The sequence below is a fragment of the Phaenicophaeus curvirostris genome, chromosome 4 (genome assembly GCF_032191515.1).
Source record: "Phaenicophaeus curvirostris isolate KB17595 chromosome 4, BPBGC_Pcur_1.0, whole genome shotgun sequence".
Lineage (NCBI taxonomy): Eukaryota > Metazoa > Chordata > Aves > Cuculiformes > Cuculidae > Phaenicophaeus > Phaenicophaeus curvirostris.
Genome location: NC_091395.1, coordinates 38,895,964 through 38,921,152, shown reverse-complemented (window position 1 = coordinate 38,921,152; position 25,189 = coordinate 38,895,964). Strand labels below are relative to the sequence as shown.

The 25,189-nt window shown below is 34.4% G+C and overlaps 1 protein-coding gene across 3 annotated transcripts in view; it reads right to left on the bottom strand.

The window, feature by feature from the left end:
• Positions 1 to 25,189, bottom strand: part of FSTL5 (follistatin like 5) — a 286,299-nt gene that overhangs the window by 16,853 nt on the left and 244,257 nt on the right. For all 3 annotated transcript variants that reach the window (XM_069855803.1, XM_069855804.1, XM_069855805.1), the window contains 4 exons: positions 20,867 to 20,985; positions 12,499 to 12,648; positions 7,051 to 7,158; positions 5,314 to 5,438 (listed from right to left, as the gene is read on the bottom strand). In XM_069855803.1, coding sequence (XP_069711904.1) covers positions 5,314 to 5,438; positions 7,051 to 7,158; positions 12,499 to 12,648; positions 20,867 to 20,985 — 502 coding nt within the window. The remainder of the gene's footprint in view (positions 1 to 5,313; positions 5,439 to 7,050; positions 7,159 to 12,498; positions 12,649 to 20,866; positions 20,986 to 25,189) is intronic.

Below are 25,189 nucleotides of genomic sequence, written 5' to 3'. Positions count from 1 at the left end.
GACTTGAAACAATCCCAAATTTCAGTACATTATAAAAAATATCTTTATTTTAGCTACATTGTAATACACAATTAATTATTAATTAAACATCATAATAATTAGCTGAAAATGAACTTTAAAATTAAAAATATTTAGTCCATTAATTTCAAAATTAATGGATTAATTACTTAACCTGAATTGAAATGTGTCATATACTCCTCTAACGTGCCTTGTTAACTGAATTTGTAAAATATTATATTGTCCCTTATCTTTGAGCTAAATCATATTGTCTATGTGAAAAATCCAACCCCTGAACGAATTCTCTTTCTTCAGTTGATGTTTTATCTACAGTGACTCAGCATTTACCACTGCCATTGTTTCATTTGCAAACCACTGAGCAGAGTTCTTTCTGATTATAGGATTTTTGAAGCAAAACAATATTTTCTGTTTGCTTACTTGCACAGAACTACTGAAAATGCTCTCAGTCCTTCAACTACTTCACACCTCTGTAGGGGCTTAAACTAATGAATGAAGTGTAAATTTACTGAATCATCACCCTACATGGGTTTCATTTAAGAAGGTTCACAGGAATACACTGGCAGAACATTCCAATTACAATTCAAAGAAAAGCTTATTTTTTGGACAGTTTTATACAAATGAATAACTGTAGAAAGACTATTTCTCCTAGTACGATACACAACAGTGAAATAAAAAAGAAAGAAAACTCAAACTGAGAATTTTTTAACTCTGTTCAGATCCTGAGCCATCTTGCTAGTGAGTTGATTGCTCATTCTTCCACTTGTTAGATCATTTAACTTTATGGTAATTAAAATACTTGCTAAAAGATTAAAACATCTAAAAAGTTAGAGTTACTCCAATTCAGTGAGCTCATTTCATATTGCTTTGAAAATATTTTACAGCAGTATAATGATAGACCTTAATTTATTCCAATTATCTTTTGTTCACTTCAATTTATGAACAGAGGAGCTGAAATAATCAGTCCTTTTGCTCCTTAGGTTTCCAAGAATATATATTTGATGAATATTGCACAAGTCATCTTTTGTATCTATCAGACATACTAATTGTGAATGCCTATTTTCACTATAAAGGAATGATATTAGCAGGACAAGATCATTGGCTACTCTGAAGTGATTTGGCACAAAAAAATAGCTCACTAAATAAAAATTTCTTTTCAGTAAATATGTAAGTATTGAAAATATTTATTCAATTTTTAAAAGGAGGATCTACAAAAGGAATAAGCTTTGTATACATTTAAAATTAAAAGGGTCCGTAGGGCCTAGGGATGAACGGTGAAGGGATCAGGTGCACAGGTAGTGTTCTCTGTCATTCCTATTAGAGGGAATGATGACAGAAGGAGTAGGAAGAGCTGGGATATAAGTACCTGTCTCCAGACCTGTTGTGAGGAGAAAAACCTTGGGTATTTTGACCATAGGTTGGCCTGCACAACAGTAGGCTTGCTGACCAAGGATGTCCCCAAAGGGCAAAAGGAAGAAGAGACAGATGAGATATTCTATGAGCAACTGGGAAAAGTCTTACAGTCGTTAGCCCTTGTTCTTGTGAGAGACTTCAATTTACCAGATGTCTTTTGGAAGTATAAACAAAAGGAACCTTGTGGCTGCTTTATACTACAGGCTGCCTGATCAAGGAGACCCTACCGATGAAGCCTTCTTCCTCCAGCTACACTAAGCTTCATGCTTGCAAGTTCTCGTCCTACTGGGGGACCTTCAACCACTCTGATATTTGCTGGAAAAGAAGCACTGCAAGCTGTAGGCAAATCCAGGAGACTCCTAGAGTGCATTGAAGATAATTTCTTAACCCAGGTAATAGACACTCCTACACCAGGGGACGCAATACTGAACCTGATGGTAACCAGTGCAAGTGAGCTCATTAGTGATGTCAAAATCAGAGGCAGTCTGGGCAGCAGTGGTCACTGCAGTTCAAAGTCCTGAGGGATATGGGACAGGTGAGGAGTATACTCACAATACTAAATTTTAGGAAAGCAAACTTCCAGCTATTAAAGGAGTTAGTAGGACCACCTGGGAAACAATTCTCAGGGACAAGGGAGCAGGACAGAGCTGGCAGATATTTAAGAATGCTTTCCATAAAGTGCAAGAGGACCCAGGCCCCATACGTAGGAAATTGGGCAGGGAAGGAAGGAGACCCATGTGGCTGAGTTAAGACCTGCTGGTCAAACTGAAGACAAAGAGGGGAACTGCACAGACAGTGCAAACAGGTACAGGGAACCTGGGAAGAGTATAGGGATGCTGTCCATTTGTGTAGGGATGGGTCAGGAAAATTTAGACAAAACATTAGGAAGAAATTCTTCACAAATAAGGCAGTGAGGCCCTGGAACAGGTTGCCCAGGGAAGTTGTGGCTGCACCCTCCCTGGAAGTGTTCAAGGCCAGGTTGGATGGGGCCTTGAGCAGCCTGATCCAGTGGGAGGCATCCCTGCCCATGACAGGGGAGGTGGAATTAGATCATCTTTAAGACCCCTTCAAACACAAAGCATTCTGTGATTCTATGATTCCGTGATTCTATGACTTCTGTTTCTATGTATCAACAAGCCAACCTATCTCTACCTCCTTTCCTTTCCTCTTTACAGAGATTAAATAATAACCAATTGGATAGAGTATGCAATAGATGGCAATACATTATTGATGGTAGTAGATGGTTTTGTTAACAGTGTTACGAAACTTAATTCATATTTTTAAGTGGTATGCCCTTTTTTTGCTTAGAAATGACTTTATGCAGACAGAAGGTTTGGTTCTGGATTCTAATTTGGTAAGCCACGCACACTCTGTCTTCTGCTCCATCATTCAAAATTTCAGTTTACAGGTGACAAATGAACCTAGCTACAGAAACCTTTCATTCTTCTGGAAAGGGCTGGTGTTGCATGTTCAAAGGGAACTGACTTCTATCAAAAACTAAATAGGTCCCTTGAGCAGTTAATTACACCAGCAAACTCAGCCAGTACTTCCCTTCTAGCTGGTTTTCACTATTCACAGTCATAAAATGCTCCCCTGGTTAGTATATACACCAAACAACGATAAGCTCAAACTTTATGTTAGTTTCCTAACATCTTTAACAAACACCCGCTGTTATTAAGCATTTTTATTGTTGTCTGGTGACAAGTTAGATTTAATAGACAGGGTTTTTTTTCTACATCACTACTAATTTGATGAGTACAGTTAATTTAAAATCTGCCCTGACACACTGCTCACATAATTCATTTTTATTTAACCCAGCCATTTTATGTAAGGCAAATTCTTTCATGATTGACTAACTTCACACAAATAGCTCTTGTAAGAATACATTAAAAAAAAAATACAGCCTTTGTCCACATAGTGGGTTTTTGGTTTTGTTTTTTTCTTTTCCAGAAAAGGCACTCAAAATTAGATAGCATTTTAGAAAACTAAAATAAGATTCTTTGCATTTCAAGTGAGTTTGTGAGTAGGTAAAACCAGTTTAGTGCTGTTGAATTGATTTTGTTGGCTAAAACTCCCCAAACTATGATTTGAGCATTGAACAAACTACTGGGGCTTTATGTCAGACTTCAGATATTTTTTGTCTTTATGTGGCTTGTGAATGCATTATCCAATGTTATTCTTTCATTGTTTAATTGAATTTCATATTCCTTTTTTATTTCTGTGGGTTCTCTTTTATTCTTTAATTAACTTTCTCCTAAGTTGCATATAGTACAGGTGAAATGACTCACCAGCTGAAGGTAGCTGTGACTCACCATGCAAATCAGAAAGCACCTACTTGACCTATTTAAGCAAAATACCAACTTAAAATTGTTTGAGTTAGTCAACATGAATTCTTCAATTACTTTGAACTGGGCCTGTTTTTCTTTTCTCAGTCCTGATTCCCCTCCTTGTATGATGTTTATACCTATCTGTCTTCTTCTTTTCCTTTTTACTTGAAAATTTATGTATCTACATGTCAGTTCTGTTGTGCTAGTACCTCTAGTACTTGGTAGTTTATGAAGCAGTAACTTCTGTTCTCCCAAGACAAACCTGCTCCAAAAGCAGCAGAATTATTTAACATCTTTCTAAGGCTTAGTGTGGGGACTGCAGATTACTTCAGGGACACAATATGTGTTTATCTACTCAGTTTAAGAAATATGGCAGTAATGGTATTCAGAGTCAATTTACTGTAGAAACTTGAACTTGGAAAAGCAGAATAAAAACCTAAGTGAATTATTTGCAGAGATGTTTTGAGCTGAAACAGACTGTGTCAGTTTGCAAAGAAACTAACAGTCTTAAACATACAAAGTGCAAATACATAGTAATACAATATTCAGATGTAAACTGCTGAATATATCAATCTCTACAGGTGGAAAGGTTACTGAAAAAATATGAAAAGAAAATGATCTTTCACATTCTAACTAATGCATTTTGAGGAAGAAAATAGATTTTCATTTAAAAGGCATTGGGAAGACCTTGAAAAGATTCCTCCTTTATGCCTCTACTGTTGCCCTCTTTTCCTCATGCTCTCTTTCTGTGCCTCATTTGTCTTTTAAAATCTATTTAAAGTACTTAGAGTATTTCTATCACAGACAGAACTTGTTTGTTCTTTGCAGAAACACAAGACAATCCCATATTGACTGAAAGAAATATCTAAGGTCCCAGGAATTTACAATGTTTCATAGCATGGATTACAATATGAACCACTTTAACATCATATATTCAGCACCTATGAATTAAGACTGATTTTATTTATGCATCTAAAAAGCTTTTATGTTACATGCTCAGACATGGTTTGCTTTAAAAACATGTGGAATGAACTGAATAAGTAGTTGAATCCAGTTTATAAAGAGCTAAGTTACATTGTATCACAATTCCTTTTAAACCCCCAAAAGTTTCAACAAAATAGCTCCAATACAAAACGTATGTAACACAATATGGTGAATGTTATATATGGTAACCTCTCTATGGAACAGAAGAAATTAGTATTATTTACAATTAAGTTTTATGCTCCTAAATTAGGGAATTATTTGAATATTACACTTATCAATTCCTCAAGAAAATCCCAGATGATATTACATCTCAATTTTAATACACAGACCAGTGATACTTTTGAACATTTGATGAGATAAGGAAGAAAAACTCTAATAAATATGTTTATTATGATATCTAGCTTGTTTGCTATAAAACTCACCTGTAATTTGTTTATGAAGAAGGGTGTTCCAAAGCAATATTGAAATAGGTGGTATGGTCTCCATTTATAAAAGTTTTTAAATTATATATTCTTTGGAGGCAATGTCATAGTACATTTGAAAGTTAATTAATTAAGATTGAATTAAAACTTACCTTATATGGGTAACAGTGAGGGTTGTAGATGGAATGAAAAAGTCATCCACTTGGTCAAACTGTTTTCCCACTGGCTGAGTATGGATTGTGTGATGAGAAGCACTCACGCTGGCTTGTGTTATCACCTGCATAAAGTAATATCATTAGAAACTATAGAAATACTCTTTAAAAATTTAATCTCTATCCCAATAAAAAAATAGAGTATTGCCTCTGTATTCCATCTCTTCTGTTATCCTCCAGTTACTAAGAAAAAGAACCCAGATTACAGTGAATAAAGTTGATCAGCATTATAGATTTCAGAGAACTGCTACATATCTGACCACTGAATCTTCATATTTACTTTTTTCCTCCCTTTTTTTTTCCACCGCTGAGTCCATATTTCTAGTCTTTGGGTTTTGTTTACTTTTTTTTTTTTTTTACATAAGACTCTAGAGTGAGATTAAATTTCCTAAGCATTTCAGGCAGAGTGAAGAGATAAGATACTATTAACTGATCCACAGGAAGCTACGGCTATGCAGGATCCCAATTCTTCTTCAGTCATGAGTTAATTCAACACAGCACAGATCTATTTCCAAAGAGCAAGTTGATTTAAATTTACACATTCCTTAAGGTTTTATGAACTAATTTTTTCTTGAACCCCTAAGTCTCAGACCTCCTCTAAGGTAAATGTTTATGGGTGAATAAAAGACAATTCCATATAATAGTCACTATAATATTCACATATATGCACTTAAGAGCAGATTTAAATAAAAAAAAAAAAGAAATAATTAATTGTTCATCTGTACCGTAAGGAAAAATGAGAGTTAGGATGATCTGTCACTTTAAAACACAATAACATTAACTCAATTATCAGTCATTTTCTGGGGAGGCATGATAGCTACACTCCCACAAATTACCTTGCATACTTACAGTTACTAAGAATATGTGGGTGCTAAAAAGGTGTTTTCAAATGTTGCTAATTTTTCTGCTTAAGGCCTGTATTTGAATTTCTCTTATTGTTTTTCTTTAAATACTTTAAATAATAATTTTAATTCATATTAATATTTTAAAATATTTTATACTTTTTGTTTATCTTGTTTATTTCATACTTAGATACATAAAGATTTCATTAACTTCTAAAGAAAAGGAAAATAAATTGAAATAATAATTTTTAGATTATGACATAAAGTTGATCACCATATTATCAGAGAATTACTTTAAATAAGGAACAGAAAGCAGTGAAAAGTAGGAATATAATTTCTTGAAATGTTTCCTTAGTAACTGTCCTTATGCTTGTTACTGCTCAGAGGAATGGGAGAAGTAAAGACTTTTACTATTTCATATCTGAAAAAAAGCAATAAAGATGGAGCATGTCAACTGCAGAGTGTCAATATAGTTTTAGTGAAACAGGAATATGTTTAAAATTCAGTTTTTACTCTAATTAGGGACAAAAAAAATCATAAACAGGAACAGTTTTCTCTCAAAAGACTAGAAGAAGAAACTTGATGCTGATTTCAGCTGTATTCCTTATTCTATCAAACTAATACTTTCACTTTTGAGTAAGGGTGCTGAAAATAATTTCTATCATTTTTAGCAAAGTCAGTTGTCTGAGTTGTTTTCTTGTTGCCTGAAATCATTTCACTGACCCTGCTGGGGTCACAATAGTAATGCTTAATGGAAAACACACAAAACATTGCAATTACACAAAGGTTCAACTTGTCTATATTTCCTTCCATATAATCATTCTGATTGCCTCACCTGCAAAGTTGGTGAATTCTTTTCCATGTTTCCCCAACTTAGCACCCAGACTTGGTCATGTGATTTATCATAGTGTAGTTTTACTGGAACAGGATCTGTACTTACTGCCTGAAACATAGGAAAAGTAGAAATCTTTCATTTCTGTCACATTTTCAAAAGAAAAATAACATGTACGCTTGAATTGAAATGGTGACTAGACATGTATTTCCTGATGCTTTCAGACTGTATTTTAAAATTATGTTGTCAGTTGTTGAAAAAACCCTCTAATTAATTCAAAGTTACTGGACTGCTGAAAAAGTAATTTTTATTCATTATGTGCTCTAATATTTGGCATCAAAATTGCATTATACTGAAGCTATTATGAGCTAAACCTAAAGGTTTTAAATCAAGTGAAGAAGTACTTCTCTTCCTTCCCTAACATCACTTTCTCATCATAGATATATGTTTAAAAACTGCACCAATTATCGGAAAATTGCTGAAAAGGGAAATGAATTCTCAAACCACATAGTGAAATAAATGTAATGTGTTACAACATAGTCCCACATAAAACTAACACAATTTTGCTACACTCAAATCTTCCTATCTTTGCTAAACTGGGTATATTTTGCTGAAGTTGGAAAGACTGTTTTCACATGTTTTCCAATTATAGATGCTATTTGTGGTAGAACTGTGATCAGAATCAAAGTGTTTTCCCCATAACCTTGAGCACTGTCCCTTGAGACCACAAACCTTTTAGACAATTGAGCTCTATGCTTCCTTCATTATGAGATGAACTGAAGACTTCAGAGGTATGAAATGGGAGGACAATATATTTGATTAAGGGACATTCTCCATGAGCTTAACAACAGGGGGGGATCACTTTTCTATTTTTAATCATTAAAGCAGAAGAAATAGGTAGAAAGGGTTTTTTAGTCTCACCATCATAAAACTGTAAAGCACAGCTTGCTTATCAGTTTGTCAAGGAGAGTACCAGCTGGCTAATTAAGTGAACTTAATTTAAACTAATGATGTAGATCCTCAAGCTAATGTACTAATGGCTGGCTGAGACTGCTGATGATACTTAACTGTACTCTTGAGGTGTTGTGAGCCAGTTTCATCTAGGCAAAATTTGTTTTTCCATTTGACAATGGAAAATTAAGACAGGTTGCTCACTGGCTCATTTAAAATCAGAAAGATATCCCTTGAAAAAGGTCGTTTGTGTCCGATATTTTTTAATTTTATTTTATTTTTCTGCAGGCTAGAAGACAATTTATCTAAAATAGTACTTGGGCTGCCGTATAGCTAATTTGTTCAGGTGTGTCAAATTTCTGTTTAGCTTCCCCAAACAAAAGGTCTGGCCCATACATGTTCTGTTGAATGAGTGCCAGCTGCATTCAGGATCTGGGCTGTGGTACTGTCAAGAGAATGAGAAGGAATTGCCTGTAGAATCAAGCACAGGTAATGTAGCTCCCAAGAGAGGAGACAGCAGCAGAAAGGAGCTGAAAGTCTTAGAAGCAGGCTTTTATAGCTGTTTCTAGTTAGTCAGGCTGGTCTGCCGGCAGCACGGTATGAACTGAAGGATGATGAGCTCTGTTTGCTACCTCATACCTTCAAGTCTTCCTAGTTAATGGTGCACTGCTAAGCAATATTGGACAATTGCAGGTGACAGTGTTTGCTTTGAAGAATTTAAAAAATGAAAGAAAATGCTTCTCAACTTTAGAATGAGAATTACCTAGATAAATCAAAAATTCTACACATATCTCTCTAAAGATACACTGTCCATGTTTCCAGTACATTTCAATGTGATCTGCTCTAGAATCTTCTTTAAGGACTTATTTTGATAAAGATATTTGTCACAGAAATAATCATCCTAAAATCTAGTTGTTGCATACATGAACTTGTATACAGGGCTTTCATGTTAACTTTCATAGTAGAAAGGAATAAATACAACATATATGTTATGTACACAGAAAACAGCATAGTTACACAACTTAAAACCCTTTCAAATACATTTTTGTTGTCTTTAGTTTCTTTGCACCTTTACAGAAATTTTCTTAGAGTGCTGCCCACTTTATAAATATGAAATTTTCTTCACATCCATTCCTACCAGAGTATGTGTTTTTGAAAACTTGGCTTTACAGAACAGACAGGTGGTTTCCTCTTTAAGGCAGAGACTAGAAATAGCTAGCACATAAATAATATCCTCTGTATTAATAACAGACCTAGAGAAAAGGCAGACAAGTAACTAAAATGTGTTTGTTTATGAACAGCTTAGTATTTCTTTTCAAAAAATCAATTACATTTTGATTTTTTTTCTGTGCTAATCAGTATTGTAAATAACAAAAATAGACCGATCTGACCGAGAAATTAAACTTCCTGCTTCCTGTTAGCCTTACTTCAATTCTAAAAGCCACCTGTGAATCAGCAGTGGTTTTATTTTGTATAGTATTATACTATGTGTACAAGATTGTATAGGTATGTTTGTTTTGTTTCCAACTACTTTAAATTATATCTTTTTTAAAAATCCATTTTGAATATCAACATGTTAAGTGGAACACCTAGCAAGTCTCATAATACTTTTCCCATGTATTTCGCTAAGTGTGTCCTAGGAAATAATAATTTTCAGTTCAGTTAAAAATCACAAAAAATCTACTCAGGTGCCCGAAAGTGACAGTAACACATTTGGTTTAATTTACTTATCTGGTTCATCTGTTATCCCTTAGTTATATTGTCTTACCAGATGTCTGTGTTAAGTATTGTGAAATGGAAACATAATTTAACATTAATTTCCAAATGTACTAGAACCATCAAAACTGAGACTTTCATTATTGCAAAAGGTTTCCACAGATGGAATAAATTCCATCCTAGACTCACCTCAGTTCATTATCTGGATATATTAACGTAATGGAAAAGCAATGCTATTCTATCCCCCCAAACCAAATTTCATTGAAAGTTAAAGGGATTGTTTTTCTTGAACTAGCATGAAGGTTTGTGGAGTTTTTGGTTTTAGCTCAGAAAACACAAATTTATTATCCACTCAGTTTATCTCTATGTTGATATGTAAAGGTCAACGTAACTAAAAAAAATAAAAGAGAAAAACCCCAGATTTATATTATTAATTTTTTTAATGAAACATTTTACTGGTCCATGTCACCATTTGGATAGATTAGGTTTTGAGGAAGCTGTGTCTACTGAGCCAGCTGACAGAAGGTAGAAAACACAGATGTTTAAAGAATGCATAATTATTAAAAACATCTGACAAGTTAATATAATTTTACATTTGCAATTTTGCTATTTATTTTTAATATTTACATTAATACACATAATACATATGCATACTGATATCATAGAATGGTTTGGGTTGAAAGCGACCTTTAAGCATCATCTAGTCAAACCTCCCTGGAATGAGTAGGGACCTCTTTGACTAGATCAGGTTGCTAAGAGCCCCATCCAACCTGACCCTGAATATTTCCAGGGGTGAGGCTTCTACCACCTCTCTGGGCAACTTGTTCCAGTGTTTCATCACCCTAATTGTAATAAATTTATGTTTTTTATATCTAGTCTAAATCTACCTTTTAGTTTAAAATTATTACCGCTTGTCCTATTGCCATAGGCCCTATTAAAAAAATCTGTTCCCATCTTTCTTGTAAAACCCCTTTAAGTATTGGAAGATCATAATAAGGTCTCTGTGGAGCCTAATATATGATATATAATCTATATATTAAAGATTTGCATTTGTTTATCAGTGAAAAAGGCAGAAGGTATAAAGGAAAGCTGCATTTACATATTTTTATTAGCAATTTAGATTAGATTTCTAATTAAAAAATGCATGTTTTATTTAGCTAACAAACATCTGTTTCCTATGAATGTGATGAGACTACAAGTAACCTTGTAGATGTTATGCACATTTGTATGATTAAAATTGGAATCAGAACTCCCAGAGTGGTGTCAAAACCTCTTTATCAGTTTTACATACATGTACCCTTTCTTCTGAGAATCAGAGCAGAATTGTTAACAAGTTAATAATTAGCTTCAGAGTTCTTTGCCCAGGAAATAATTTTACTTCAGAAAAAGAAGCACCTCACTTTTAAAGAAAGTTTCAAGATTTTATATGCTCCCTAATGCACTTAAAAAAGCCCCTCACAGACCCACCAAAAAATAAGCCCCTTGTATGCTGACAAGACTGTTGACAGACTTCTACTATAATTGATTGACCCTTTTTTCCACTGAGGACAAAATAAAACTAATCCTTCTGATCAAATTATATCATCCTGAAAGACTAAGGACTATATAACGAAATATGTTCTATGGTGTGTGCCTGATTTTTTTTCCTTTTTAAAAAAAGGAAATAAAAGTAGTGAAGTACAGGGGAAATACTACGGAGAAACCAAATAGCAAAATATACTATGATTTTTCCTTTTCTGCATGCCTCATTAACACAAATATTTTAAAAGTTTATTCTTTTCATATTCAGAAGGTTCTTTTTTTACAATTTAATGAATTTATGGCTATTAATTTCTAAATGCATTTTATATGTCTTCAGTAATTCCACAGACTAAAATCTGTTCTCATGTAAATTTCCTGTTTTATCTCATAGTACAATGATAGCATTGTTATCACTGGATAAATAAAGACAAAAAAAAGAAAAGAGAAAGAAAGACAGGTGCACACTGGTTAAGATATCTGATTTGAGTGGTGACAAGCAAACATCAAATTTTTACGCCATCCCAATAAGTCTACAGACCATTTGGAGCATATTGTGAGTCTCTCAGGATCTTCTGAAGGAACTCTACTGCTCCTTTTGGAGCAAACTAATTCATGTTAGCAGTGCCTTGCACTTTGACCTTCAACAAGCTGTATGAGTGCAGTAATGTCCATACCATAGCATCAATTCTCTCTTTTACCTAATGAATTGTTTTGACTAAGCAGAGGGTCTTCATCATTACAGACACTGAGAAATGGATAGTACTATCTACGCAGCAGAGTAATAGACAAGAAGTTTGAATTCATAATCTCCTGTCTTGTCTAAGGGTTTGGGTCTTCCACAGCTCCAGAAAATTCTCTTTCATAAAAAGCTGACTGAATAACAGTCAAATAACAGATTTGACTGTAGCCAAATCTAAACTTTTGACCTTGCCTGTCAAAACTGATAGACACATTTCTGTGATAAAACTCCATTTTATTGAATGTTCATTTTCAGGCGGAAAATACTTCAAGCCACAATCTTCCAAAAGAATTTGCTTGCTCATATTGATAACATAATGCTAGTTTAATATTTATAAGAGGAATTTTCACGTTGATTCTCTCCCCTCAACTGCTTATTGACAGGAACAGTCACTAAACATAAACTGCTGCTAAGTGTCAAAAGTAGATGATCTTTTATACTAATTGCATTTTTTGAAATACGAAGGGAAATCTTAAAATCTTGTGTTCAAATTCGGTATTAACTTAAAAATGAGAAATAAATACCTGCACGACTTTCTGAGACTGTACATCAATAACAACAACTCTGTCAAGTGTGGGCTGAGTTACATAAATGAACTTGTCCTTTACATTAACCGCAGTCGCCCATACACATCGCTGTACAGGATCTCCATCTGCTTTGGGACAAACTTCATCCTATAATTCAACAGAAACAGGGAAAGTAGAGGAATCAAAACAGCCAATGATGCAACAGAAAGACAAATTATACTCTTTAAACTGTGAAATAAAATCTCTGATAAGAAGAAACAGGAAGGATAAAGGGCAGGTGACATTAGAATATAGACTAATGTTAGTCAAACTGCATATTGTAAGCACTGCACAATTCATAAACATGTCAGCGTAAACTATACACCAGCTTTTCTGGATGTTTTCTAGACATTCAGGCATTTAGCACTGTTGTCCTAAGAAACCCATTTGAAACAATAATACATATAGAAATAAAGTAAGCCAGTGCCAAGAGACCCTAAAAAATAGAAAAAAAAATAGTTAAACAGTATCTTGTTCCTGTATCTACCAGCTCTCCCATCTGCATCATCAGAGTCCCTTGCAAAAGAAGCTAGCTGTAGACAGGGCTTACATTTACAGCTGAGAACAGTGTTCAAAATACATATCTCTGGCTTACATGATCACTATTCATATTTTCATAGAATCATTAAGGTTGGAAAAGACTTCTAAGTTCATAAAGTCCAACTGTCAGCCCAAGACCATCATGCCTACTAAACCATGTCCCAAAGTGTCACATTTCTTAGCACGTTGAGGGAAGGTGACTTCATCTCTTCCCTGGGCAACTTGTTCCAATATTTCACCACTCTTTTAGTAAAGTGTTTCTTCCTAATATTCAGTCTAAGCTTCCTCTGCCATAACTTGAGGCCATTTCCTCTCATCTGATCACTTGTTACTTGGAACAAGAGACCAACACCCACCTCACTACAACCTCCTTTTAAGTAGTTGTAGAGAGTGATAAGGTCTCCCCTCAGCTTCCTCTTCCCCAGACTAAACAACCTCAGTTGCCTTCACCAGCTTAATTGCCTTTCTCTGGACATGCTCCAACACCTCAACATCCTTCTTGCACTGACGGGCCCAAGACTGAACACAGTATTCGAGTTATGGCCTCACCAGTGCTGAATACAGGGGCACAATCACACTCCTGGTCCTGCTGGCCGTGCTATTTCTTATACAAGCCAGGATGCCATCGGCCTTCTTGGTCACCTGTGCACACTGCAGGCTCATGTTCAGCTGGCTGTCAACCGGCCCCCTCAGGTCCTTTTCTGCCAGGTAGATTTTCAGCCACTCTTCCCTAAGCCTGTAGCACTGCACGGGGTTGTTGTGGCCAAAGTGCAGGACCCGGCACTTGGCCTTGTTAAACTTCATACAATTTACCTGGGCCATACAATTGATCCAGCCTGTCCAGTCTGTTTCCTCAGGCAGATCAACACTCCCACCCAATTCAGTGTCATCTGCAAAATCACTGAGGGAGCAGAATTCTCTCATTCAGATCATTTATGAAGATATTAAAGAAGACTGCCCCCAACACTGGGCGTTGAGGAATTTGTGACCAGCCACCAGTTGGATTTAACTCTGTTCACCACAACTCTCCAGACTCGGCAATCTAGTCAGTTTTTTACCTAGCAAAGATTATGCCTTTCTAAGCCATAAATATAAACAATACGTATTTTATATCAACATATTCCCACTCATTATATATCTATATCATCTATATCTATATCTACATCTACGTTTACATTTATGTTTATGTTTATTAGTATTTATGGCTATTTTATTCCCTGTTGAACCTTGCTTTGATCAAAATTAAAACTGTGGTAATGTACTTGACCAAGTAACTTTTAATTCCTTTAACAAAATAGCATTGTTTCTTCCATTATACAATGGACATCAAATGTATGTAGAAATAAGGACCTGAAAAATACTCTGCTTGGAGAGGTACAGAATTTGTCAAGCTTTTTGCTTTCCTAACCTAGTCTTCTTTTCCCTCTTAATTTTTCTTCCTTGCATCACAAGGAGCAATTTCACTAAATCATATTATTTCTTTTTCACTTTTATCTACTATTTATTCCTAATTTAGAATTCTCTGTCTGAAACATCATGACTGGACACTGTGAAAATAATTACAATATGTCAGCAGATGATGAGTTCAATATAGAATGTACAGCAAGAGTTGACAAGATCTTAAACAAGAATTATGTTGCTAAGCAGTAGACTCCTTTTAAAAAAGAAAGGAGAAAAATAATGTGATAGAACAAAATATCCAGTGCCAAGAAAGGCTTTTCAAGAAGATGATGATGTATTTCAACAGTAACTTTTCTGTATCAACATTTTTTGCCTGCTGTGCCTCTGTGTTTGATAAAATACATTCAATCTTTATATGTTGAAATAAGAAATAAATCCATTTGTAGCTCTAATAGCAGGAGTTTCTTTACAGGAAGTCAAAAGACACTGCTTGTTCCTACATGGTTCTTAAACCTCAATAAAGGAAGGGTCTTTCAGAAATCACATTAAGAAAGAAAGGTTACTAAACTCAGGTACTATGAGATGGCATATTGTCAGGAACTTCAGCAGAACTTGTAAGTAAAAACGGTAAGATTTATTTCGTGCTGCTAAAAAGCCATGTAACTTGAAGAGAGAAGTTGTTTAAAATCTGTTTTTAAAGAATGATAGTCATGGTGACAAATGGGACTTTTATTCTTATGTGGCTAAAAGCTTTCATCACATAAAGTGAAGCGTCAACATAAATATGACTCTAATATGATGTGCAATCATCAGATCAAGGATCTATTGTCATCTGCTTCCTCTACAACTGTCACTTCAATTGGAATGTTGTTTCACTGATCTCAAATTGTTTTTTATATTAGACTTATTCTAAATACACCTTGTCCTGTTCCATGTTTTATCTAACTACTTTCAGACTGTTCTACACAGCTCTCTCTTCCTCAGAGAATACCTTCTTTAAATAATGCATCTGTAAATGTTATAACAACTCTATAGTGGGACATTCTTTTCAGTCATATCTTTCAGGGAGTCACCTTAGTTTACACTGAATTTTAGTGCTATGAATTCTATTATACAAGGACACATCAAATATATGCAATATGTACAAAAATCAAATTAAAAAATAAAATATCAAATAAAAAATCAAATACGTGTAAAAATAATGCCAGATCCTGCTGAAGTAATCTAGCTTTCTCTCACAAAGCTTTATATAGTTTAGTGTAAATGATTACACTACCACACCTCCAATTGTGGGAAGTATAGCAGAATAGGAAAATACTGTATGTTAAGCATTTATAGCTATATTCAGAGTTAAGCTACCTCCTTAAACATTTTCCTGAATCTGAGTCTAAAATACTGACTGAAGTGTATTTCTAAATATTATTTCAATGTAAAACCAATATAAATATGCTTTTATAGATGTATAGACACATATATATATTTAAACTAGAAACTGCAGAGCACAATTGTTATTATCTATATAATTCATAACATTTGCTCCTTTTTTTTTCCACTTTAAATAAAGCAAGTAGAAAGCACTACACTTTCTCAGATCTGAAATAAAATACTCTAAGTAAAACATAGATCGACATGTACACAGATTACCAGTTATCATAAATTTCTTTAATCCAATGCCATCTCTCTGTCTTTGCCTGCAAAACTTCAAAGTTAAAAATTAAAATAAACATTAAACACGTGCTTCTCAAAAGTAAGCTAATATTATGAACCAAAATTCTCATATTCAAAATAGAGTCAGTTTATGCAATTGTTTCTCTAGCAATTCAAAACCATCTTTAATTAGACATCCCAGAAATAGCTTCAATCCATGTAACTGGAATCCTGCTTTTGTAAAGTTGACATTTATCTGATTAGATAGTTTGGATTTCTTTTATATTACAGGCAGTAATTCTGAGGCTCTACATTAATTTCCCCAGCAGCTGAGTAACTGGTAAAAATCATTTCTCCTTAAAATATAAGAATAAACCTACCATTTTCTTCTTTTAATTTATATGTGAGCAATTTACTTTTTCTTAATTTATTCTCTCTGAAAAAAAAAGCTAATAGCTGATAAAACATGAATATATAACATTGGTTTTTTTCTTCAGACTTTTTAATCAAGACGTGACTTGCCCTGTAACAAGTCACCAGATGGAAGAAAATAAATCCTTAAAGTTGTTCAAGGCAGTCTGGGACAAGAAATTCTTGAAAGATAATGAACTCGTAGATTTAGATGTTAAAATTTTATGTCTATAAACTTACACTTAATGCAAGGATCCTCAGTGTTTTAACAAGATTTGAGAAAAGCTCTTTCAGCAGTATAATGACATGTCATAGAATCACAGAATGGTTTGGGTTAGAAAGGACTTTAAAAACCATCTAGTTCACACACCTCTGCCATGGGCAGGGACACCTTCCACTAGGTTTAGTAGCTCATAGCCTCATATAAACTGGTCTTGGAACACCTCCAGGGATGCTGCATCCACAACTTCTCTAGGCAACCTACCAGTGCCTCAACATCTCACAGTAAAAAATTTCTTCTTAGTGTCGAATCTACCCTCTTTTAGCTTAAAACCACTATCCCTCATCCTATCACTGTACTTCCTGATAAGGAGGCCCTCCCCTTTAAGTACTGGAAGGGTGCTATAACATCTCCCCAGAGCCTTCTCTTCTCCAGGCTGAACAAGCCTGTTTCTCTCAGTCTGCCTTCATACGGAAGAGCTCCAGCCCTCTAATCACCTTCATGGCCCTCCTCTGGACTTGCTCCAACAGATCCATGTCTTTCCTGTGCTGAGGACTCCTGAACTGAATGTAGCATTCCAGGTGTATGCAGTGGTGTCTACATATGCTATGATTGTCTAAGAGTAAAGTGACATCAACAGGTTACAACAGTGCATGTATTAAGACATTAATTTATATATGATATAATATACATCATCAATGCTATATTAAGTTACTGTTTACTTGACATTCTGTAGGGAAATTCAGGCTTGTGGGCCTTTCTTCACATTTTTTTTCCAATAAAGAAAGGATCACAATCTTGTATTTACTACACTTCCAGTGTAAATGTGTAAAGCAAAGTAATTTCTGGGGATTATCAAGTGCGTTGCAAGCTCATTTCCTGTGGTAACTTTATTCTTCCATGTAGTCATATAAATAATTTTAAAATTAAGTATTCTGCTCCCACCTACAGCACATATTTAACTTCAAGTGTGAGATGGCCTAGCTCACTGAAATAAGGCCATTATGTGCTAGTTCTTGTAATAAACAGGAAATTATGTTGTAACCAAAGAAATTTTTCCATTTGTCAACAAAGGCAAATGTCATATGTCTCAACTGCTTCTTTCCCCATCCCGTTGAAATAATATTCTAATTGAGATTCACTGGGAAGTGAAAATAAAAACACTCATGCCTAAGAATTGAAATATAAAGGCTTTAAGTAATATTGATCTGCAGAGATAAATAGAGGTTGCATGTTAGCAAGGAAAATGCTCCAAACACCGTAGAATAACGAAACACTTAAGCGCTGAAAGATTCCTCTCGCACCACATTTAAGAATCTATTTGACAACACATTAAATAAACACTTGTCAAAGCTGGTATAACTAAACAGTAACCTGCATCAGAAAGAAAGAATAAAGTTATTTCTGTCCTTGCGCATCTAGAATTGTCACTATCAGCTTAACAAAGGTCTGCTTTAATTTGGTATTGATTTAGAAGATCCAAGTAATTTGGGGGATTCTGGAAATGAGAGGAGAGAGCTCTTTATAATTCCTTGCAAAACGTGATGATCCAGTAAAGTACAAAATCTTTTGCTTCACTTTAAACACAATGAAAGCCTAATTGATTCATATGTTAGACACACACTAAAGTGCTTTACTCTATTGACACTCAGTTGCATAAGAGGCAATTAAATATTTAGATAAGGGTTCTCAAGTATATAGTTACTGAGAAATTGTGTTTACCTTTAGTAAAATTAGCATACCTAAATATGTACATGTGTAACTATTGCAACACTCAGTCACAATACAATGCAAAGCTGCACAGGAGCATCTGAGTTCAATCTTTTACAGGAGCTCATCTAAGGGTAATTTATTTTGTTGACAGGCAAACAGGAAACCTGGGGTGGAACACTGCAGTATCACCTGTAATATCTAGGCATTTTCTTTAACGCTTCTAGCACCTTAACAGTGCTGCAGAATTTATAAATGTTCCTACATCTTGGCAAATGTTCGGGAATGAAACAAGTCTACTGGGATTTTACTTACCACTTGAACAATAAAATCTGAGAAGTGTAAAGAAAGGAGAGATGTTTAAGTAAGCATGTGTTTCCTTTAGGTAAACGTTAAGAGATAAGTGGTGGAGATTTTATCAAGGATAGCTGCCATAGATGTGAAAGGCTATGTAAAGCCTTCTAAACACGCAGTATGCCAATGTCTCTGATTAGTGGACTTACACAACCGAGTGAAAGAGAATTACTAATAAGTAATTTATGACAAGAACTCTTATTGCTAAATGATCACATGCTGAACTAGATAAAAATCTGATCCTGGAACAGAACTGAGTTAGTATATTACTCTTACTTAGAGAAAACAGATTTTTCAAAGAGGCTTCAGGAAGATATGATAGACTGTAAAGGAGGCAACAATTGTCTAAAGCATCATAGTCAATGAGATTTTTTTTCAAGAATATACCACTGTTGTTGTAGTATTTGCGGTATATGCAGAGACTTCTTTTAAATTCATGTTTTGTCCTTCTAAGTAATATTAAGTTTCTTTTCAAAATTTCAAAACTTTTTCTTGAAAAATATTTCTCAATTTTCTCATTTTTTGAAATGCAGAGTGAACAATGATGCCACTATGAGTAGAAAATCATATATTTTTCAAATATTTCTGATTTTTTTTGCAAGAATAAAGATATACTAACCACCATATGTAAGAGAAGATCTTTTCAGTTTTGAGGGAAATAAGCAGAAACATTGTTGAATTTAATGGCCAAAATGACAAGCATGTAGGGACAAAGCTTTACCACTCCTAGGTTTTTTTTGTTTGGTTTGTTGGTTGTTTTTTTCAGCAGGGTAAGGTTGGAGGACATAATTATTATGCTACCTTAAGTTTAAAAGTTACAAAAAGGAAACAAGCTTGCCTGATTCATCCTGATTATTACCACATTTCAATAAAAATACTCTTAATATATAAGCTGCCCTTTAGAGCAATAAAATTTTAACGGACTTCTTAAATAATCAGCTTTTGAATTAAACAGCTACAAAAAAAAGCTCTTTGGCTTATTTTTGGCTGTGTCAACTTAATTTCACTTAAGCAGCACAAATCAAGGCATGATTAGCTGTTCAAAGCAGAATTACTCATAATAAAGTAAATCTTGATACTGAGTAAAGCAGCCTTTGACATCAATAATGATAAATGAAATGGCAAATTCCATTCAGACAGTTCTGCATGCTTTATGTATTAGGGGAAAAAAACACAAGATGTACAGCTCATGGGTTATTACATATTTCAGGGTCACTCATTCAAACCCAAGTAATAAGGAGTTATTATTTTTGAAAGATGATAGTTCATATGGAACAAGTCTTAATGTAGTGACTAGTAACAAGTACTCCTGTGAGAACATGCATCATGTCAGCTAGAAATTTGACTAGCAGTAAAGGAGAAACAATAACAAAATAAATGGAAGTGGAGAATACACTACTGTTTTTATGTATTGTACACATGGAAACAACTCCAGGAATACAAAGAATTTGGTGAAATCAGCTATAAATCTGCTCTGCTAACAGTGAAGTTATTGAAACTATTTATATGAATTGCAACTTGCAGTCAAAGTATCAATCATCTTTACTAACTTAAGTTGAGCTGTAGGAGTGTTTATCAGGACAGGGATCTGTCTCATGAAAGATGACAGTTTAATATATACAAAAATTCAGCGGTGAAAAAAGAAAACATTTAAAATAATAACTTTAGTATTATTATTACTATTTAGTAGAGAGAGAATCAGCCCCTGATTCATATAGATACACTCAGCTGGGAAGGTTGGGAGAAAAAACATCACCACCAAACCAGAAACAAAGAGCAAAGAGCTGTTAAAGAAAAAGACTGGGAGAACAGAAAGGGAGCTAAAGAAAATAAATGGTTTGAAAAGTATAAAGGAAATATTCAATGTAAAAGAGATACCGAATGTTTGAATTTGATCAAGGACAACAGAAGAATAACTATTGATTGAGAAGACATGTCTGAATTTATCAAGCATAAAACACTAAACTAGCAATAATAAATTCTTATTTAAAGAAAACTGTAATTGAAAAAACACTACAAATAGATTTTAAGAAAATAACTTGCCTGAAAACCGAGGAGTTTTTCACTAGGCTTAATATGTCTCTGAAATTCACATTCCACTGGTTGTATTACTTTGATGCCATCTTCATAAAAAACATAAAACATGTTCCCAATGCCCAGACCTTAGGAACAAAAACACAGTGAAATGTATGAAATTAAATAATAACAAAAAACTCAAATTTCTTGTCTTGAAGCAAAACCTCACCATATGTTTGGTTCAAGATCAATGTGTTAACATGTATAGTGAAATATAGCTAATCCTGTAAGGTCTTCTGTTGTAAACCTAACAAAACTGTTACCTTTTTCAGAATTCCACATAGTTTTCTCCACAGGCACGACAATGTCTAGAAATATATAGCTTTACAGCTGCAGTAATGAAAGTGATCTTGTGAAATCTTCTACATTAAATTCCATTTAACATAAAGTCTCCATGTTTTCTTATTTTTCTTTTCCTAAGGGACTCAAGAGTTAAAATAACTTCTGTATAACATTGAAAAAGAAGTTCAGAATCTTAGGTATAAACTCTTATTTGACATTCTTTTCAACTAGAAAAGAAGTATTCTCTATTTTATTTTGTCGGAAAGCAAGAGTTTGGGCAAATATTTATTCCAAGTTTGAGGGGCCATGATTGCATATAGAGCTATTCAATCCATCTACCACAATGTTGCTGAATGAGAGGTATGATATAATGTTTTGTGAAGAAGGGGGAATCAGATTTGTAGCATAAGGTTTCATAATCTCTGCAGTCATGCTCACGACCACAAAAAGGACATTCTCCTCAGCTTACCCTGTGCAAATTAAGACAATAATTATTGATTTTCTATGTCAATGTTATGATGGATTTTCAGTTCATATTTGAAAAATTATATTAAGAAAAGCACAGTCCTCATAAAATAACCATCAAACCCAACTCTGACAGCTGAACTGTAGGCTACACTGATGAAAATGTACATGCACCCTGGGTACAGGGCCTGAGCTTCCACTTGACATAACAATATTTGGTATGGGAGCACAGGGGAGTACAACACAGGAAAAAGAAATTTGACCCAGAAATTCTTCCTACCCTGAATTCTGAAGGAGAGCCTATGTCACTAGAATACCATATAAAATAATGAGAACATTGGGCTAGAGGTAGGTGTGGATTTGTGTATAGTTGTATGTATGTATAAACATATGTATAAGCTCCCATTCCTCACTGGGAATCACACAGGCAATACATTTCAAAGGTAGTAGTATGCACAAGGCTGTCAGGCCATGCCCAGAACAAGCAAGTTACATTATCTTTGAGAAATCTTGAGAAATCATTTCCCACTTCTGGCCAGGTTTTCCTAAAAAGAGGGGACACTCTCCAAGCAGGGCTCTCATTTCATATAAAATCTTTCTACTCACATGTTAGAAAAAGTGGGAGAGAAATATTTCTATGCTGTGTTTGGTGTATAATAGAAGCTCTCACTCAGGGAAAAGCTGCCAATGTCTGCTCTGAGCATAGGATGCACTAAGGGCAATATGCTTGCTTTGGCCAGTGCAATACTTTTGTATGCCTTTGCAGGTAAATCTTACAGCCTATGTAAAATAATATATCAAAGTCTTTAAACAAATGCCTGACATTGCATTCAGTAATAACCACTGGAATTTGTAGAGAAGCCTGACTGAAGTTAGGCTGTCCCTACAAGAGAACACAGTGTAGAGATCTATAGCTGAGTGACTGGCTTATTATATCTCTGTGATAAACAAATATTTGGAGCTGGCCAGCAATAAAACAAGGTTTTCTCTTCTTCCTGGTCTCATTGACTAATGTATATTATAGTTATTAGCAGGATAAGTAATACTAGAACATGAGAGAGTAAATCAGCTGATAGCCCCAAGTGATACAGTCATTTGATAGACGCACTCCTGAAACTTCCTCCTCAGTTGCCGTTACTCCAGGGTAGGCTTTCCAATGCACAGATAATATTCATGCATAGTAACCCAGCTCAGACTTTTAAGGCTTTATTTCCAATGACTGGATTGTAATATTTGTCAAACTGTTCTTCAAAATAAGTGAAGGTGACAGAGTAAGAAATATCCTTCTTCCATTTCAATACTCAGCTAGGGAAGTCATTTTATATATGGAATCTTTACCCGTGGATCCAATGAAATAATCCCCTTCTTGTCCAAGTTATTATGACCCTCAAACCCTTCCTTTAAGTATGTGAATATAAGTATCTGTACAAATAGCTAGCCTATACAGATATCTCATCAATTAGGCAAGCCACTCCACAACTACAGGAATGACTCCTCTAAAGACATCTGACCTAATTTCGTGACCCTCCTCCCACCAAACCAAAACCAACACAGTGTATTTATAATATAGTGCCAGAAGCAACAACAATGAATGTAAATATATTTGCTACATCTAGACTGAATCTATGTTTAAAACTGGATAACATTGATTTGAAAAAAAAATGATGGTAGTTTGGGGGTTTTTTTTGCATATAGGTGAATACATAGCTGTAATTATGCTTATGTATTATTAGTATTAAATATTATTCAATGTATCTTCAAAGTTCTTTCAGATTTTCTAACATCAACAAACACACAGCTGTGATTAGCGTTTTCTGTAGCACATATACAAATATGCATCACAGGCACAAAAGCCTATTCATAGTTTCATGACCTTAATTGTCCTGCTAATCAGCCAGTCTTTTTCTCCTACCTGTTAATACTTAGAAAACAGAAAACGTCAGGCAGAGTATGCATGGCCCAGAGAAGGCAGTGGTGATGCTTATTGTCACCTTCAGGGTATTGCTTTCTTCTGAATGAATTCTGACATTGCAACCAGGAAGAACATTAATTGGAAAAACAAGGATTGGCCAATACAAAATGCAGGAGAGTCTGAGAATATCTGCTACAGAAGATGATATTGTCACTTCACACTCTCAATGTCAACTTTAAATTGTTGCCTGTTTAGTTTCACAAGAATCACAGAGAAATTTGAATCACTTTACCTTAGGTACTCTGGTAAGACACTGGTTGTAATTCATCTATTCATTACCACAGAACTTAAGTTTTCCTAAGTGCTTTCTAACCACTGAAAGCAACAAAGAATTTTACTTAAAAAGACAATCCTCTGAAAAATCAAGGGGGCGCCAACCAAATTTTCAGTTTTATTCAAGATAAAACACAAGTGATACCTTCCCAATAAACAGTGAGAATACCATACATTTGAAAACTTTGATGTTAGACTCTTGCACATATTAGTTATTAACAGTGGAATTGTATGAAACACTGAAAATATCATTTGTACTCTGCAAGGCCAATAGAACAGGAAGATCACAGCTGAGGTCCACTATAATCAGGGAACTGATTTTTTATACCAGCTGAGCTGCTGGCAAAACAAGAATATAAAAACCAAAACTAGCTCATACTTGTAAATGCACCGAAAAATGAAAAAACTTACTATGTAATTAGGCAAATGAAATATAATGTTTTTGATCTTTAAATTTATTTAAAATAAATCTTTAAGAAATATGCATAAATATCACTTGCAGCATGAATCCATAGCAAACATGATTGACTTACAGTATTTAAGAACTGAAACATTTCCTGAAATACCTAATTTCATAAATTTCTATTTAAATAAAGAACAATCTACTTAGAGGAAAAAAAAAGAGAGCTCATGGCAACACTTAAAATATAATTTTTTTTGGCAATATTCTTAATGAGAGTATCTTATTTATATGAAAATTAATACCTATCTTTGTCAGTAAAATATACTTTCCATGCTTTCTATGTTATTAACACTTGTCTGTATTTATATTTATCCTTCAGCTGGTCACAAACCACAAACCTCCACTCCCCAATGTTTACAGAGCTTTCCTGAGTACAAGAAGAAAATGCTTTGTCTCATTAAGCAACAGATACCTCAGTTTTAATTAAACTATTTAAGATTATCATTTTGTCAAATAAGAATGATCCATACAAGAAGATCAATCCCAACTGCATATAGTCTGATTGGTTGGAAGATTTATCACATCAGCAAACAAACAAAAGTTAAAGGTCTACATGTTACACATGAGCTTCTTGTTGCATCCCTTTAAGTAAATCTCTGAAATTTTTGAACAGCTTATTTGCCCCTCTCTCCCCAGTTTACAAATGCATTAGCATTTAAAGGATTATTTTCTGCTATATTATTTCTTTAAACAGAATCCCTTGAATGTTGCAAGAGGGAAGGCAATTACTCAAACTGTAGAGTGTGAATGAAAAAAACCCAAACCAATGAACACATAAAAGGCACAATAGATGAGCATTTCTTTATAACATAGAAAATATGAAAAAAGACATTTG